The sequence below is a fragment of the Canis lupus genome, chromosome X (genome assembly GCF_003254725.2).
Source record: "Canis lupus dingo isolate Sandy chromosome X, ASM325472v2, whole genome shotgun sequence".
NCBI lineage: Eukaryota > Metazoa > Chordata > Mammalia > Carnivora > Canidae > Canis > Canis lupus.
In genome coordinates, this window is record NC_064281.1 from 26,347,487 (window position 1) to 26,366,814 (window position 19,328).

General features: G+C 40.4%; 1 protein-coding gene across 20 annotated transcripts in view; it reads right to left on the reverse strand.

Moving 5' to 3' along the window:
* The window catches only part of DMD (dystrophin), a 2,170,621-nt gene that overhangs the window by 62,153 nt on the left and 2,089,140 nt on the right, over positions 1-19,328 (reverse strand). For 15 of the 20 annotated variants that reach the window (XM_025439443.3, XM_025439430.3, XM_025439477.3 and 12 more), the window contains 4 exons: positions 7,987-8,153; positions 5,635-5,746; positions 3,623-3,759; positions 2,853-2,891 (listed from right to left, as the gene is read on the reverse strand). In XM_025439443.3, the coding sequence (XP_025295228.1) occupies positions 2,853-2,891; positions 3,623-3,759; positions 5,635-5,746; positions 7,987-8,153 (455 nt within the window). The remainder of the gene's footprint in view (positions 1-2,852; positions 2,892-3,622; positions 3,760-5,634; positions 5,747-7,986; positions 8,154-19,328) is intronic. The other 5 variants (XM_049107615.1, XM_049107617.1, XM_025439450.3 and 2 more) reach the window with 1 other exon arrangement.

Here is a 19,328-nt window from a genome sequence, read left to right on the forward strand (position 1 = left end):
GAACCCTGGAATGGCACATTATTAGAAAAATGCTAAGGTCCGTCTTAAAATATTCACTGCAGGTCGAGATAATTTAGTACTTGGATTATTTGGTTTATAAGCCCCATCTTCTGAACAAACCAGTTTTTCATTTACATACTTTTTTTTTTACATTTACATACTTTTTTTTCATTTACATACTTCTGATAAGCTAAAAGCCCACCAGGAAGGAAAATGGGTGTTTTCCCTTCTAATGGTTGCTACCTTGGTAGTGTATAGAAGAAAGAAAACCCAAGACCTCTGAGCATATCCATACCAAGAAAACTAGGCAGGTAAATTCAAAACGCTTTAGTAAAATCTTATGCAGAAAATATTATGCAGCACTTTAATTCTTAGCCTTGAGGCTAATTCCATGTTTTTCTTATTAATGTACGTAGCACCTAACACAGCATGCATAAGCACAAGAACTCCTAAATCCAGAAATCTGAAAAAAAAAAAGTAGTAGTGGTACACTAAAGGAAATACCTATTAAACCAGAAAGTGAGCCAAAAGGGAGCACTGTTCAGAGAATGATCATTTAAAAAAACAAGAATAAGTAAAAGTACCAAAACCATCTAGTCCAGAAACAAAACTAAATGCAAAGCCTTCTGAAATGCTTTTCTGAGAGACGGTAACAACATTGTTCTCCCTTCCTACACACAAAACGATATATCCAGAAGGATTAGTCCTGTTATCATTAATGGCCAATTCCATCCCCACCCACCAAAGGTTTCTCTTTTGTGAAAACTCCATTAATAAATTTTCATCCGCTTAGTTTCCAAAGCAGAATAGCTCAAAGAATACTGTTTCTCTCTTTGTGGACAAACAACATAAAAGGTTTAGGCTAGATTTAGTTTTAAAAATAATATGACAAATATAGGTAAATGAGGGTTTCCTCTAAGGAAAAACAAAAAATCTGTATTTCAGTCAACATTCAAATTCTGTGATCCACATGAGAATCTGTTACCATCACAGGGAATTCTTGCAAAATTAAGACACCTCAGGACCTGGTTCTTCTGCCTAAGTAGGAGAGCTCTACAATATATTTTATAAATTATTAATAATCCCATGAGTAAAGACTTTAATAAAGTTGCTGGTATTAAAGAAATAGGGACCATAGCTTTCCGGGTTTGGTTTTCTTCCTCAAAAGTAGAATTTCCCACTATTTCTGAATAATCGAACAGACTTTTTTATAAAAAGACAAAGTGATTTCATGTTTTAGATTTTAGAGGAAGATATTTTAATATAGGATGTTACTCATTTTAAATATCTTCAAAATTTAAGGCAAACACCCTCTACTTAAAATAAGTGTCATTAAACTAACTCACTTGCTGTGTTTTTTTCCTCATTGGTTGATGTATTCGATAAACTTTTTTTTCCATTCAAGGAATTGTTAGTTATTCTTTGCTTATTATTTTGTACTACCTCTATCCATACATTTTTAAAGTCATTCTGTAGCATATTTTCCTTTTGGGTATTTCAACTGGCTAAAACTTATTCCAACACAGAGTAAATTCATTCGCTTAGTGAGGATACAGTCATGCTGAGGATTTCAGCCTATCCATCTGTTTTGAAGTTTCTCCTTTAGGAAAGGTTCAAACTTCTATATATAAACTACCTGGGTTAGGGAAAATAATTACCTACAAGTAGCAAAAGAAAAAAAAGAATTGAATCTAAATAACTCCCCTTAATGAGTAAAAAAATCAGGTATAGGTACTGATTCACAAAATTACAATAATGCAGCTTTAACAAAGAAAGGGAAAAAAAAAAGAAAGGGAAGCCTTACACTTCTTTTAGGCCAATAAAGACTTAAAATAAACCTCAATTAATAGCTTGCATTTATCACTACAGGATTTTTAAAAAAGGATATACTTTAAATTAAATTACATGGTGGAACAATAAAAGAGGCCCAATAAAAATAAATGGAGTTCTTCTAAATTGGTCATTTCTCTCTATACATAATAGAGCTGTCTGACTTAAAATAAATATTTTAATAAAGTACACTCTGAAATAATGAAACATTGGTATAAAAACTCCATACAACATACTTTTAGAACAATGCACACTTTGTTTGCTATTATATAAATCACAGACTCCCCAAAGAGTTTTCTAATAACATTCTAAACTCTAAGTCAATTATCTGTTGGTATCTAATATTAGTATTATTAACATATACCAATAGTATACAGTACACTTTCCTTCTAGTGTAAATGTATAACTACTTATGAACTGAATATTTAGTTTAGAGAGGAGAGCAAAGTAGGTTTAGTTCAAAATTGAGAAACTCATGTGTATAAAGATTAGTCCGGTGGCATGGCATTCCCTGATAAAAAGTACACACGCCTCACTGAAATGATGCCATCCAACTCAACATCATACTATAAAACAAATCCTGCTGATTTTTAACGGTCCACTTACAGCAGGCCCTAAGGAATAAACCATCATTCTTTCAAAGGTCCTGAAGTGTTGAAACTCAGAAAATATGGCTAAAGAATGTTATTATGTAATCAGAGGAGCTTATAATGGAAGAATATATAAACACATCTCTCAGGAATATAACTAACAAGCCAGTAGTCTCTTTGATGATTGATTCCAGGCCAGGATTTCTGCTGGTTAAAACCTGACCAGGTGGGGACCTGACAAATCTCCCTCTGATTCTCCTGATCTGTGGTGGATGGCACTCTCAAGGTCTCACCGCAGGAAGAAAAAAATTGAAATGAAGGAAGGGAAATTAATATGTCCTTAAAACCAAACCAAACCAACAGAACAAAAATTGTCAAATCAAGCAAGCAAATGTGTTGGTGGTAGCAGCACCCTTCAGCAGAAGTACTCACGCAGAATCTACCGGCCAGAAGTTGATCAGAGTGACAGGACTGCAAAACAAAAAATGAGGTGGTGAAGAGAGACACAAGGCAAACTCAGCCACAAAAAAAAAAAATAATAATAATAATAAAATAAAATAAATAAATAATAAATAAAAAAACCTGAAAGGTCAACATAAATAAAATCCAACCAATTAAGTATGCACCATGAAAAGCAACAGCCAAACAAAGGTGGAGAGTGAGTTGAAGGAAAAACAAACAATTGTGCGATTGCCATCGGTGATGGAAAACACGAGAAGGTTTCCTAGAGGTAGAAGTATCATCATTTTGAGATCACGAGAATCATCACTACTTACTGCGAAGAATTTCCTGTGAGTCTCTTTTCTTTCAAAGGAGATAAAAGCGACTAGGTATGACCACACAATCAGATACAAAAAGACACACGCCTAGTGATTTGTGAGGGAGGGAGATCGGAATGAAACACTGGAATCACTCATCTGTAAACAGTCCCATATTTCTTATAAGGGAATTAGCAGCCGCCACGTAGTTTCTTTCCCTGTGAGATCAAGTGTGACTCTCGGCACAGGTAATTGTCACGGGATAACTAAGGTGGGAGAATGGCAATTGACCATCAGCTTGTTTTTTCTCTTTTCAGCTAAAGGGAAATCTACAGAAAGAAATAGGAGAGACTGTTTGCATCTGGGAGTGAAGGAGGGTGTTCAGCTGAGAGGAGCTCAAATATGTGTCAAATGAGAGGCTGTTTCGCTCTTGCCACTACTCACGTTTCCATGTTGTCCCCCTCTAAGACAGTCTGCACTGGCAGGTAGCCCATTCGGGGATGCTTCGCAAAATACCTTTTGGTTCGAAATTTGTTTTTTAGTACCTTGGCAAAGTCACGGACATCTTCTCCCGATGTAGTCTGCAAGGGAAATCGCACTGACGTCAGACATATGAGGGGATGATCTCAAGGTCAAAGATGATGCCAGCGTCCCGCCTCAGGGCACTCTTTCTGTAACTGCACAGACCTCGGGGGTCAAGAGCAACACCAACAGACAAAAACTGGGCTGGGCCTAGTATGCTAGTAACTAGAAGGGTTAACTGGGGCAAATTAGTCACCTCTCCAAGGCTCGGACCACCTGCTACCTGGGGGCACTAATTCCTCAACAAGTGGTGACGGTGAAACAACGAAGTATAGCAACCATGAGGGCTCCTCAATAAATGGTAAGTCTGGAGAAGTCTTAAAGGTGACCTTAAGCTTGGCCACACTTGATGGTATTTTTAAAAAGACTGTGTTGGGACACCTGGGTGGCTCAGCGGTTGAGCGTCTGTCTTCGGCCCAGGGCGTAATCCTGGAGTCCCGGGATCAAGCCCCACATCGGGCTCCCTGCATGGAGCCTGTTCTCCCTCTGCCTGTGTCTCTGCCTCTCTCCTTCTCTCTCTGTATCTCTCATGAATAAATAAATAAAATCTTAAAAAAAAATAAAAATAAAAAAGACTGTGTCCACAGTGATGTCAGGTTTCACCCACTGAGTGTCAGTCTATTCACTGCGTGGCTCATTCTCCATCACCAAATGCCTCCGCCGGAATCCAAGTGAGAAAGACAATGAAAAGAACTGGATAATCGCTGTGACGACGGAAGAGAGAAAAGCTCGAGAGCAGAGCTTTTTCAACTTCCATGTGTGTGGCCTCTGCCTGCAGATCTTTTTTTTTTTTTAAAGATTTTATTTATTCATGAGACACAGAGAGAGAGGCAGAGACACAGGCAGAGGGAGAAGCAGGCTCCATGCAGGGAGCCTGACGTGGGACTTGATCCCAGGACTCTAGGATCAGGTCCTGAGTTGAAGGCAGATGCTCAACCACTGAGCCACCCAGGCGTCCCCCGCCTGCAGATCTTCCTAAAATGCAGGTTGGATTTAGGAAGGCAGGGGCGGGGCCTGAGCTTCTGCATTTCTAGTAAGCACCCAGGTGACGCCTATGCCACGTTGCAGGCACTGAATAGCAAGCAGCTGGTGTTCAAAGAACCTTACACTTACACTTACGTGAGTCTGACCACCAATTCTATGTCCTTTCCAATTCACCAGCGATTCTTTCAAAGATCTATGAGCCACTGGACCCTTTCCCAAAACATCATCTTGGGAGAAAGCTCTACCTCTTAATTATAGAACCTTGGATGAATTATTTAACCTTAATAAAGGTCTGAGGATGAGCCTCAGAGTCCTCATCCGTAAAAAGGGAATAATGATAATACCTACTTCACAGAAGAGTTTAAAAGGCAAATACCAATATACATACGTATGTATGTGTGTATATGTATATATGTGTGTATGTAACATATACATACACAAATAGTAAAAATAAATAAATTTGAAAAAGGCAAATGCCCAGCATTAATTAAGCTAGACTGAGAAGAAGTAGTGGATCATAGATTCGGAGGAACCCCACATTACCCCAACACCCAGCATGCCCCGTGGCCATAAAACGTCTCCACACAATTGCTAGGGCTGTGCCAAATAAATATGAAAACGTCTTCTCCGATAACCACGCAAAAAGATGAAAAATCTGTTTGTTCCTTTGATCCTATTTGTGGAGTGTCTATGATGTTCCATGTGCGCCAGACACTACCTTACTCGCTGGGGTTCAAGTATATCCAGAGCCTATGATTTGGAGCCGCTTTAGCTGGGGAACATCGGGGGATCTTCTAAAACCCGGCATGATACATGCTCTGCAATACTGTACCAAAGGGAAACTCCTCCCCGGTGAACGAACTCTCATGCCAGGGAGGTGTCTCACTTACCGGAGTGCAGTATTCCACCATGGGATAGTGCATTTTATGGCCTTTTGCAACTCGACCAGAAAAAAAGCAACTTTGGCAGATGTCATAATTAAAGTGCTTTAGACTCCTGTACCTGGTAAAAAACAGAAACAAACACATATGTATTTCCTCAAATCAAATTCCCAAAGAACATTCTTTAACAAACCTTCTTCCACACGGTCTTCATTCCGGAAACAGAATGCAATGTTCATTAATCCCACAGGTAAGTGATTAACTTCCTACATCTACATATCTCTGGTGCTTCTTCTACAGTATCAAAACATTTTGGCAGGAAGATTATCCTAAAAACATATGGAAGGAGGGCAGAAAATTTCAGCTCTCATTTAAACTCCACTAGGAACCCTTTCAGATTAAGTAGGAAGATACTGGCAACCTTCCAATCTTTTGAAGACCAAACACAAGACTTTGAAAGAACTTCCAGGAGAGAGACACTGATATATTGCAGGCCCTCTACTCATTCTGGGGACAAACATTTTTCTGAAGCAATTATTTTCAAGACAATTTATCAAGAGAAAGCAGTTTCATAAAATAAAGGCAAATGAAACAAGAGCTCTCATCGAAAATTCATCTTGCTTTAATCACATTTTCTGATTGACTGACACGGTTCACCTGGAGGTAGTTCCTTAGATGATCTCTTTTATGTGTCTCTCTTCAGAACCCCTACACTCCACCACATTACCCACAAATGATAAGTGAAGCCCCAAGAGAAGACAAATTTGGGCTGGATAAAAGAATCTAAGTACGAGGTGGTACGTACACCCCCATTCTCAGTATATGATATTATTTCCCATTCTCCCTGCCTTTTGCTTTCTTAGATAAGAACCCTAGCCAATTCAAGTAAACATATTCCTTCTGCCACATATGGGAATGAGGGGAAAAAACTACCTTTTTTAGATCCCAACCATCTTTTGAGAGGGAGAGGAGGAAAGAAAAGTGCCACTTCCCAAAATAATCTAATTCAGTAAGGGCAAAAGATTTCGATACAAGATCATGCTCAGATCCTCCAAAGCACTCCCTTTTTCTATGTTGTAAAACCTCCCCCCTGCACATAAATCTCACTAGCTAGGGAAGCTGAGAGAAGAAAGGGAAGAAATGTAACATGGTCCCCTGTGGCTTTCCCTCCCCGGCATCCCCTGGTATCGTTCTTACCTGCCAGAAACCAGGAAGGCTGGAAAACTGTGTCCTTTGTGAGTACTGTCTATTCAGGGTTGTCTATCTAGGCTTTAGAAACCTCTAAGGGTTTTTGTAAGACCTCTTTGTCAACAACACGAAGTATGGAAGGACAAACACCAGGGTAGTGAGCAGTGAATAAAAGGCACACCAATGGCACAAAGTAGTTCTCAGGAAACAGAGAAATAAAACAAGTCCAAGCATAGCTAGAGAAAGAGTATTTACTTAGCTGTTAAGTGGATTCTGCATAGGCAGAGACCATATAGCTAGTTTACAACTTTACAGCTTATTCATTGCTATGGAAACCCTGATGTCGATCCAGATGTTTAAATACATCATCATTTCAAAATTTGTATTTGGGATTCTTGTTCGGTAAGAGCCATTCATTTAAAAATATCCCATCTCCCCAAACAGGTCAACGAGGCTGAAGATTTAAGAGCCAATTGTTTGCCGTGACATTTTAAGAATATCAGAATAATAACCTGCTATGCTCCCTATCTCTCTCACTTTTAAATTTATAAAGAACCTTTCCCTTTTTTAGCTGCTTTGTGAAATTTTCATTTACTTGCATACTTTATATTCCCTTAGAAGTTCATTAGGATACCCTGCCAAGAGTGTAATCAGATTCACAGATAAAGTAGTAAGTTCTGGGTTGCTTGAAACAATTCTTGTTAGTTCAGGGAACAAAAGTGGTACAAAGTGAATAAGAAACTGAGCTACCATGACAGGTCTCCCCAAACAGAATCATCTCTTAGTTTTAGAACAGATTCTTAGAGAATTTCTATAAACAGGAAAAAAAAAAACCCTCAAAGAGATAGAATTTCCTGGACCCAGGAAGGAAGCGTCACAGTGACTCTACATTCCCCTGAGGGACAAGTATCTACATGGAGGCAGGGCAATCAGTCGGGCCCATTCAATCAAGAACCGGGCTCTGCAGAGCTCCAGAATGGAGGTGGAAAGGGCCACCTGCCTCATGAGTCAGAGCCACCAAAATAGCCCAGTGACCGGGGCAGTCACTCTCGAAAGGAACAAACTGACAGCAATTGGCAAAGGAGATAAAAGATCAAGTCATAACAAGGTGCAAAACACGGAGGAAAAAAAAATGCCACCGTGGGGCGGGGCAGGGGGTAGGGTTCCTGATACCTGAATCCGATGATGGGACACTCCTTGCAGATGTTGCACTTGGCCTGGTGCTTGGCAGTTTCCGCGGCAGCCACTCGGTGCAGGACAGGCAGCCACACCATGGACTGGGGCTCCAGGCGCATCCAGTCTAGGAAGAGGGCCGCTTCGATCTCAGGCTTATTATTAGCCTGTGTGGACGGCAGGAAAAGTGAAGGGGGGGGGGTTCACAGGGCGAGAAAGAGGGGGAGAAAGGAAAGGAGGAAGATGTCAGTACGGGCCATACCTTGAGGAAGACAGAACGGCAGTGGCGCAACGAGACCCACTTTTCACACCTGTTTTCTGCAGATGTCCCCCTCACAGCCACACGAGCCACCTACCCCCCTCGGGCTTTGGTAACCTGCCATGACTCTGGTCGGCTGCTAGATGACAAGGAAGCGAAGCAAAACTGACACACGGAGAAAGTAGAGCAGAATACACACCTGAGGCTGGGCGCTAGCTTTAGCGCCCGTTTTGGAACAGACAGGTAAGAGGAAGCCAGAAGTGACACGCAAGCGTGTACTGACGACATTTCAAAGGAGGTTAAGAAAAAAACCAACTCAGGAATGATTGATTGTTTTTTCCTAGAGAATCTTTTTCTCAGTGTTTCACAGAAGCATAATGAAGAGGCTTTAAAACACATCTGGTCCCAGGGCTTCATTTTACAGATGAGAAAACTGAGACACAGATGAGGGAAGTAGCTTTTCAGAGGCCATAAAACTGACTACGAGCCGAGATGCTACTAGAACCCAAACCTCCTGGTCTAGTGCTGTTTTCAGGATGGCCCGCTGCTGCTCATTGGTCTCTACTTCTCTCCCTTTCAAAGTCTCAATTTAATAAACACCATTCCTCCCCAATAGTACAAATGATTTTAGAAAACTCAAAATACATTTATCCATCATTTAGAGGCTGCTACAGTCATGCATTTTAATTACATCTTCGTTAACCCTATAAGATGGCATTTTAATTTTTGTGTGTGCTTTTGGGTTGACCAATATATCAACCACTTCTTTTTTTTTTTCATTGCTTCTTTCATTTCACATTTTCCATCTGGGATCCCTCCTAAGTATATCCCTTAGAATATTCTTGTGTCTTATTGGTGGAGAATTTCTCAGGTTTTGTTTGGTCTGTAAAAATCTCTTTTTACAGTGCATATTCTTGACAGCTATCCTCATTGGGTACAGATTTTTAGACAGAAAGGATTTCTTTCCTTTTTTTTTTGTTTTGGCACATTGAATTATTATTCCACTTTTATTTTACTTTCTCTGTTGCTACTGTTAAGAAATTGTCAGCAACAAAGCAGACTATTGCTCCTTAGAAGGTAATTTGTCCTTTTTCTGTCTTGTGTTTCTAGAGGTTATTTATACTCTTCAGTATTCACTGGGCTTCTTGAATCTTTAGTGTCTTTGGTCAGCTCTGGAATCTTCTCAGCCATGATCTCAACAAATAATGCCTCCATTCCATCTCTGTTCTGCTTACAGAAACCTATTAGATAAATGTTAGATTCTCTCAAACGAGCCCGCATTGCTCTAAACAGGCCTCCTAATGCTTCATTTCTAACAATCCCTTCTATCTCGTTCTCTCTTTAGTAGCATCCAGTCTGCTGTTAAGCCCATACAGTAAGTTTTAAATTTTGGTTCTTGAATGTTTTAATGTCTACAAGTTCTATTTGGTCATTTTAAGGTCAGTTCTACAAAGTCTATGGCTCCTGGCAGATATTTTTCAATGTTATCTGTGATTTTTTTAAAACAGAGTAAACATGGTTTTCAAAAAATAATCCGTGTAATGATTCCAAGGTATGAAATTACTATGGGTCTGCTTTTGCAGTCTGCTGTTTCTGCTGGTTCTCACTCACCTTGCGTTCTTGGGTGCTTAATTTTCTTTTTATTATGTACTACATTGACCTTAAAAAAATCTTCTGGAGATACTTTGAGCCCTAGAATGCAAGTGCTTTCTACAGAGATGATGTTCATTTGCTCTTGCCAAGAACCAGAGGACACTGCCAATTCCAAGACCAATTGAAACTGAACACAGGGATGGAATATTTAGTATCAAACAAGTAATGAGTATCTGCACTGCAAACCCATGTAGCTTCTCTTGGAATGTGGCTTGCTAACGATGCATCTATTCATACATTGCAGACAGAAAGGCAATAGGGTTTGGGCCGATGGGTCATTTGGCTTGCAAAGCTCACCACTTCAGCAGTAGTCCAGCCGTTACCAGATTATAAATTTAACAACAGTATAATGAGCTATTTGACCTTGAATTTCCTAGCTGCAAAACGCTATCAATTCGAGGTACCAATAAAAGCTTTTGTGGAGTACTTTTCTCTGCGTAAAGAGCCATTGCAGATGTACTCTGTGGAAAACTGAAAGAAAAAAAATGATGGAACCTAAAGATGAAAGGAACCACGCAAGTGAACTCATCGTTTTGGAATGGCACCACAGACCTGTCAGACCTTCCACAACCACTGAGTCCAAACTCTTATGCAATGCCAGTGCGTTCTTACGGCCACTATATAAATGTCAGCCATGCAAGGGAGCCAACATCCTTAATGGATGATCCTGAATGCTTGAATATAGGTACCCCTGTCAAAAGTGCTTTGTCACACAGAGCTGAAATCCACAGAGTAGAGCGGAAGCTGCAGAATCCAACTACAAAGAGTCCAAAGCCCAGCTCTACCACTTACTAGTTGTATGACCTTGGTGAATTAAATTTATCTTTCTGTGTCTTACTTGCCCTCTGCCATGAAATGGAACTAGGAAGAGCACCTACCTCATAGGGTTGTTTTAAGATTTAAATGAGTTATGGGCAGCCCGGGTGGCTCAGCAGTTTAGCGCCTTCAGCCCAGGGTGTGATCCTGGAGACCCGGCATCAAGTCCCACATCGGGCTCCCTGCATGGAGCCTGCTTCTCCCTCTGCCTGTGTCTCTGCCCCTCTCCCCCGTGTCTCTCATGAATAAATAAATAAAACCTTTAAAAAAAAGATTTAAACGAGTTAAATGAGAGGCATATAAAACAGTGTGTGGCAGACAGCAAGAGCCATGCCACTGTGTGCCACTGTTCCTCTCAATGTTGCTGTCTATAAAACCAGAAACCCAGAAGGTCTCAGGCTTTACAGAGCCCTTTCAATATTTTACTAGAGCTGCCATGTCTGTTCATACCTCCTCAGCCCTTTTCCTTTTATTTTATTATTTTATTTTACAAAGACTTTATTTATTCATGAGACACACAGAGGGAGAGGCAGAGACATAGGCTGAGGGAGAAGCAGGCTCCCTGCAGGGAGCCTGATGCGGCACTTGATCCCAGGACCCTGGGATCACACCCCGAGCCAAAGCAGATGTCAACCACTGAGGCACCCAGGTGCCCCGTATTTTATTTTTAGAAAGGTGCCCCCATATTTTATTTTATTTATTTGAGACAGAGAGAGAGTGAGTGAGGGGAGGAGCGGGGGGGGGGGGGGAGGGAGAGAGAGAGAGAGAGAGAGAGAGAGAGAGAGAGAGAGAGAGAGAACCTCAAGCAGACCCCACGCTGAGTAAGGCTTGATCTCATGACCCTGAGTTTGTGACCTGAGCCAAGCTGAAATCAAGAGTCAGGCGCTCAACCAGCTGAGCCACCCAGGTGCCCCTCCCCTCATTCCTTTTATTTATTCCTCATAGGACATGCCTTGGTTTGCCAGTGTCCTTTAGAAAACTACTCTCCAAATATGATCTGTTGGGAATGGTACCTCCAATTGTCTGGATAGTAGGATTGGATGACTTTCTTTTGTTCCATATTATAAGCTCACACAGGGTTTCCACTCAAGTAAAATTTCTGGATCAGTGTTTCCCAGTGCATCCAACAGATCAGTCATCCAACAAAACGCTTCATGAAAAGAAGGTCAAATTAATTATGGAAACACTGCACATTATATCTGCCTCTTAAAATTCTTAATGCATGTTAACATATTAAAAGCTGAGAAGGTCGTTGGTAAAGAAACACGTTAAACTTTGTTTGACCTCAGAATTTCCCACACTAATTATTCAGTGATCCCAAGAACTTTTTTTTTTTCTTCTTAAACTTTTCAGGTTTATGAACACCACAAGGTACTAATGCTGTGGTGGGCATAATGGGAAATGCTGTTCTTGGCTGTTTCCAGTGATTCCTCTACTCTGTGCTTGTTCATCTGGGACTGGTTTCTTTCACCTTCATCAAGGATTTCCTATTAGTCTGAGCCCACTGTATAATTTCAGCAAAATCTTGAAGAATTCTGACTCTCACAGTCAGTAGATGAGGTGTTCTCCCCACTTTGTGGAATTTTTACATTTTTCAACCTTATTTTTAAATAATGTTTACATTTGAAAACATGTGTTCTGTCTTCATCAAAAAGTCCCCGGTGAAAATATCAAGCAGGCCGAGGTCAAACAGTAGCCACACTGCGACAGCCTGCTGCTCAGGTCCACAGAAACCCAGGCTTCAGCCTTCCCGGGTTAAACCAGGCCTCCCTCTGGTTCTACCACCGTGTAGGCTACTGCACACATTTCTCTATCTTGTACACAAAGACGCAACGAGAGACTGCGTCAAAGGAACTACAAGTTTCAGCGTCAGTACGTCCTATGACAATCTCCTGCTCCACTGGTCTAGAAACCAACTTTATCAAAAGAACCCTTTCTAGCGAGGAGACAAACCAGTACAGAAAGAAAGTAAATTGAAAAGCAGTACTAACACATTCCTATTTGAAACATGGATTTACTGTCACTTAATCTGAACCTATATATTTTTTTCCGGCCTTAAGTTGGAATGAGAGTCTGTTTAATGATGAATTAACAGATACACTGTAGAGTAAAAATTCAAGTTTCATACAGGAAGTGTGGTAAGAATAGAAGGCTGCTATTCATTCCAGAAGATGGAAAGTAACAATCCGACCATGAGTCAGCCACAAATGTAGGTGTAAAAACATAGAAAAGAAAAACCGTGACTATGATGTATAATGGAAGGCATGGTGGGTACCGCGTGAGGAAATGGCCTCATGACCCTCAGTACTGTTCAAACCCGCCTTAGAAAACGCGGTCTTGTTCTGGGGACTACAGCTGACCCAGAATTTAGAGAAGGCTTGGCAGAAAGGCACAGGGATAATTAAAGGGTTTGAAAGACCTATGAGAACAGTTTAAGGGAATTGGGATTATTTAGCCATGAACAAAAAAAGAGAACGAGCAAGAAAGAGTGGCTGAAGGGGCAATTTAATAACAGTTTTCAATTATGTGAATGGCTCTTGCATAGGGGCCTGTGACCAGCTGTTCGATCCCTCCACTGAGGACAGAACAAGAAGGAACAGGCTTAAGCAGCATGAAGAATTTAGGCTGTAACTCATACAGAATTTCCTGATGCAGAAAGTTGTTAAAGCATTAGGGTGAATTACCAAGGGAAGCCAGAGAATGTTCTCCTCTTTCAAAATACTATAGATTCTCTTGTTTTTAAAGGTTGGAAATTCTCAAGGTTCTTCCTGGCTCCTAGGATGTAAAATCCATCATTTTGGCTCTTTTAACACTGCTCACCGATGCCACCTGACAGCACTGAAGACAAGGTATGGCGATTCACATGCTCCTTCTGTGTCGATCTTTCATTTTTACTACAAACCATTCTGTATCCTAGTGGTATATTCCCTCCTTTTGTCTGGCAATAAAGAAGGCAAGAATTAAAAACCAAGCCAGCTTCCGTAATGACCTAACTGAACTAAAACTAAAACCCAGCTAAAATGACATTTTGGCCACTCTAGCAAAAATACATAAGGACAGACTGGCACAGGAGGAAATTGTTGAGGAAAAAAGATAGGTACAATGGCAATGAATCGACATCATCCTTTTTGGTGCCACCATTTGCTGCCCAACATAGAGGCCTCAGACTGTTTCCCTCTGTATCAAGGATGATCTGGCCCTCTCCCCTGAATGCTACTTGCAAGCCATCTGAGTAAAAGCTCTTGGAGTAGACCGTTTGGCCCCAGGTTTTGTCTTGTTTGGGTTTCTGGGTTTTGGCCAATCCTCTTTTTGCCCTTTATGTGGCAGGCACACACAAAGAGCAAAGATCTCCAGCTCCTTCGATTGTGAGACGCAGTTTGGAAGGATCTTGGGATTCCACTCCTCTGCTGGGCCTCCTGTATCAGTGACTCTCCACAGTGTGGAGGCTAGGAAAAGAGTCAGTCATCAGGACTGCTGCTCCATTATGGCCAACTGCAGGGTGGGGCTTTATGCAGGTGCCATCTTAACAAAGTAGGCAAACAGTTACAAGAATGCCGGTATCTGGACTTTGCAGCCAGAAGACAGCATCACCAAAATAATACTTAAAAAAGGCATCACATGCCAAATTTGGAGTTGGGGGATTTGCCCAGCATTCAGAAACCCAGCTTTTGGGTTTCTTTCACGTTATGCTTCCCATAAACCCCGAGGCACCCAAGGGCCAGGCCCCAGATGGCTGCCAAGGCGTCAACCAGAACACTCATTATTCTGTCAGGATTGCAGTATTGTCAGTTCGTGGCTACAGAAGAAATGCGATGGGAAGATTTCTGAGCGAGTCCCATACCCTAGCTACCGTCACCACATACAGTGTGTTTTTAAGAGAAGGCAATTAAGCATCTTGACTTTGAAGATTTTTGGAAAATTCATGTCAATGCTCAATCAACTGGGAAAAAAACCGTATAAAGTAAATGTTATGCAAGAGACTGTACCCAGTAGTTCTCAGATGATACAAAATGAACTAACCACCTTAAAAAAAAAACTTGCCTAAACCTAAAGGCAGGAACTAGGTTTCCACCCCCCACCCCCAAAGTTTACGGAATTGAAGGATGGGACAGGAATGAAGCTGCAGTGTGATCACAATAAATAAAAGGAAGGATTAGAGTATCTGAATGAGGTTAGAATTTTTAAAAAACTGCCGAGTCATCCTGAAAGAGCAACAAAATTAAACCTAGAAGGGTTGTCTAAGGAGAAGACAAAATACATGCATTCTCAAACTGTTTCCAGTTTACTTTTAAAAACTTCCTGGAGTCAATGTCTCTCTGTTGGTTTGTCTGTTATTATATCATACACCAAAAGGCTAACAGTCTCATTCTAAATCTGAAGGATATGTTTAGAATGGTCTGGCTTCAAATATGGGAATATACAAACTTCACACTGGGAGGCTCCCAGGTAGATTGCCATGCTCTACGTCAATGTTTCTCAGGTAGGGGCATTTCTGCATTCCAGGACATCTGACGATGTCTGGGGACATTTCTGGTTGTCACAACTGAGGGAGGGATGTTACTCATGTCTAGTAGACAGAGGCCAGGGTCCTGCTAAATATCTGATAGTGTGCAGGACAGCCCCCTCCGACCATGAATCACCTGGACCCAAGTGTCAGTAGTGCCAAGATTGAGAAACCCTGGCCTAATGTTTACATCTCACATTACCATGGTTCATTTGTCAAAATTCAGAAACCAACACAGGGACACAGTGTTAGCTACACACCAGATGTCCCTGGGAGCCCTACAGGGCACCCAATAAGCAGGTAGCTATCCTCTTACAACACAGAAATACAGGAGCCATGATAAGGCCTGTTTTGCTAGGAACTGGGAAATAAAAGCCACATGGATTAATGTATCATGAGTAGAGGAAAGAAAAGGGACAAAGGAAAACCCCAACCTAGAAGTCACAAGGGAACCTGCTAAAATCACAGACTCAGATTTGAAATCAAGCTGTTTCTCAAATAGACAACCCTATGCAATGTATTCCAGGATGAACGGTAGCAGAACTTAATTTAATTGTGGCAAATAATTATCCCAGTCAGCTAGGATATGAAAGTGTGTATGTGGATGTATGTATGTTGTCATTTTATTTCATAGAATTCCTGCCCATTGAGAAGAAAAATAACTAAACACATAAATGTTGAAGATGTTCATATGCATGAATAGAATTTCCAAACAGTCTTATTGATGGAAAATGGCAAATATATGGAAAATACCAAGACAAACCAAGGATTTTTTTTTAAAGTTTCATCTCTCCTTCATGCCCAACTTCATTTTTGCTGTTCCATTAAGAAAATGCCCCCTTCATAAATCCAAATAACTATTTCAATATTGTTACCGCTGTTAATAGATAAAGGCTTTAATAACTCACAGCCCAACTTTTCTGGTCCTGACTGTGGAAAGCTTGTGTTTGGAAAGATTGGCTAAATTTAAGTTGCTCAAAACCATTTTATGAATTAGTGTGTACACAAAGACTTTAAAACTGTAAGGGAAATGGCCAGCCAGGGTTAGACAATATAGGACAGGCAGTTCCGGTCTGTTCCCTGAGCTGTTATTACAATTTCTCTAACAACCTCTAAATCTACCGAGGACATCAGTGGAATATTTTACATAAGAGAGAAGCCTGCACTAGCAACGAACATAAAAGGAGGAACAAGAACAAGGTGTAAAGAATATTAATGACTCTTCTTCCAAACAATCCCAATTTTTATGAAAGCCAAATGAGTGATAAAAAAGTCTTCTCTAAAACTATACAAAACCTGCATGTAACAAATAAAACAGAAAGAAGGTGGCATTTTGATCCTCTTAGACACAAGATTCTTGTCCTTTACATTTGAGCTGCTGAGGAGATTATAGTCAGGGACACAAGGGATTGCTTATGAGAGCCTTGACACAAGGCTGGTTCATATTTTGCACTTAGTCTCTGCTACTTCTATTCAGAGAACAGCTGGTCTCACATGGAGGGCCACACTGTATGTACAGGACTCTCTTCAGGATCTTCTATTGCTGTTACAAGTGTCATTACCTGGAAGACCAGGCAATCTTTGCTAATAATGACCACGCTTTGAAATGAGTAGAAAGAAGTATTAATACTGGAATTAAAATTTTAAAAATAAATAGGGGAAAAAACCAAATTGTGGAATACCCATACAATGTAATACTATTTAGTACTTTAAAAAAATGAAGTAGGGATACACAGAATATGAATAAATCTCAATTATACTGAGTAAAAGCCAGGCAAAAATGAGTACATCCTATAAAATTCCATTTGCATAGAGTTATGGACTATGCAAAATAATCTATAGTGATACAAAGCAGGTAAGTTGTCATCTACAGATGGGGATGGGTGCGGGGGCCCTAGGAGGACCTGGAGGGATTAAAAACACAACGGGCCTAAAAACACTTTTTAGGGTGATAGGCATGCTCCTTTTGATTGCTGTGATGGATTCATCATGTGAACACAGGTCAAAAATGATCAAATTGCACACTTTAAAAATAGAAGTTTAAAAATGAACAATTCATTAAAAAGAAGATATGAGAATGAAAAAAACTTGGGGATACCTAGCTCCTGATATGATACATTTAACTATGCTACAGATGAAAAAAGGCTCAAAGAAGTAAAGGAAATAGCTCAAGATTATCTATTATTTTAAAACTTCAATATGTACATGTAAAGTAGTCTTAAAATATAAAGACAGAAGTGATTTCCTATGGGAACAGACAGGCTGATCTCTGAAATCTTTTGAATCTTTAATTCATTTGAGAGTTCTAGAGGCTCTGATTCTAAGCAAGGCCTACCTGGGACAATGCTCAGCTACTGTACCTTCAACAAAATTCTATACTCATCTACTGACTGTATGAAGGTACAAGTGAATCCTCAAAAGCCGCTATGATAAATCCATACTCCTAACTTTTTGATCACCTCTTTTTCCCCCTTCTTTTTGGTAATCTGTGTCCTTCCTCCTCCCATTACATGCTACAACATATATGAGCTACAAGGACTGACAGGTTCAGGTCTACCTATACTGAAGTAGCAAAAAAGGGAAAGAAGAAATAGAAAAACCTATGAGCATCACAATCTTCTTGAGCACATAGCTTATATTAAATTCCTTGGTTAACTTGCCACTCCTATAAAAGAGCTGGCTGACATGGAAATGTATTTATTAGATGAATGTTTACATTGCTACAGAGGAGGAAAAGGACTGTATACTGGCATTTGAGGTAATGCCATGGCAAAAAGCATATCCAAAGGCAGCTCAGTTGGGAGAAGTTTCATTTCTTGTACATTCAACATCACTTTGGATGTCTGTGGTAATACTTTAAAAAAAAAGAGGGGAGAAGTGGGAACTCTACAGAAGAAACTCAGCTACTACATATGGAAAGAAAGGTAGAATTGGAAAAATCACTCTTAGGCAGCCACCAATATAATCACTGAATCAGAAAAGGACCATCAGAGGAGGCTAAAATTTTAGGGTAAAAGGTTCTTAAGGAATAGGATATTCACAGAGTCTCAAAATATCACAAACAACTTCCTAATTACAAAGGGAAAGGATACTTTTATTTTTTGAAAGATACTATTTATTTATTTATTTATGAGAGCTACAGAGAGGGAGGCAGAGACATAGGCAGAGGGAGAAGCAGGCTCCCTGTGGGGAGCCTGATGCAGGACTCGATCCCAGGACTCCGGGATCACGACCTGAGCCAAAGGCAGACGCTCAACCAATGAGCCACCCAGGCACCCTGGGAAAAGGATACTTTTACAATGGAAATATCTGGCAGACACTGCCTTAACATACTTAGTATTATCAGTAAAAACTAAGTGTCATTTTGTCCCTCCATATGTGATACAATGAGGAGAGAACATCACCTCTGTTGTTGCCTTTCCAAAACATTTTAATCTAAATCTAATCAGGAGGAAAGAACTAGAAAAATCCCGAATATAGGGATTTTCAAGAGAAGTGGTCTGAGCTCTTCAAAAATGTCATGGTCATGAATGAGAAAAAAAAAATGCTAGGGACTGTTCAGATTAAGTGAAAGTACAGAGACATGACAAGCAAATCTAAGACAAAAACCCTAAGTAGATCCTAGAAGAAAATAGCCACCCATAAGGAACATTCTAGGGCAATGGAGAAATTTTGATGTGGACTGTATGCCAGGTGATATTACTTCATGGATATGAAATTTGTGTGATGACAGCTTTGCAGTTATGGAGGAGAAAGTCCTTTAAAAAAACATGTGTGGTGAAGTGTTTAGGGGTTTATGTTTTATGTTGTGATGTCCTTTGACTTTTAAATAGTAAAGGGAATGAGATATGAGATCTATGGGTGCTCATTACACTAGCCTTTCTATTCTTTTTTATGCTTGAAAGTTTTCCAAAATAAAATGCTGGTTGGAAACCATGGTTTCTTCCAAATCATCCCTTCATGGGGGAGGGCAAGGTAGGTGGGAGGGTAAGAATGACTTTATTTTCTTATAAAGATTTTATTAATTTGACAGAGATATATAGAGAGAAGAGAGTACGCACAAGGAGGGGGAGTGGCAGAGGGAGAGGGAGGCGCAGGCTCCCCGCTGAG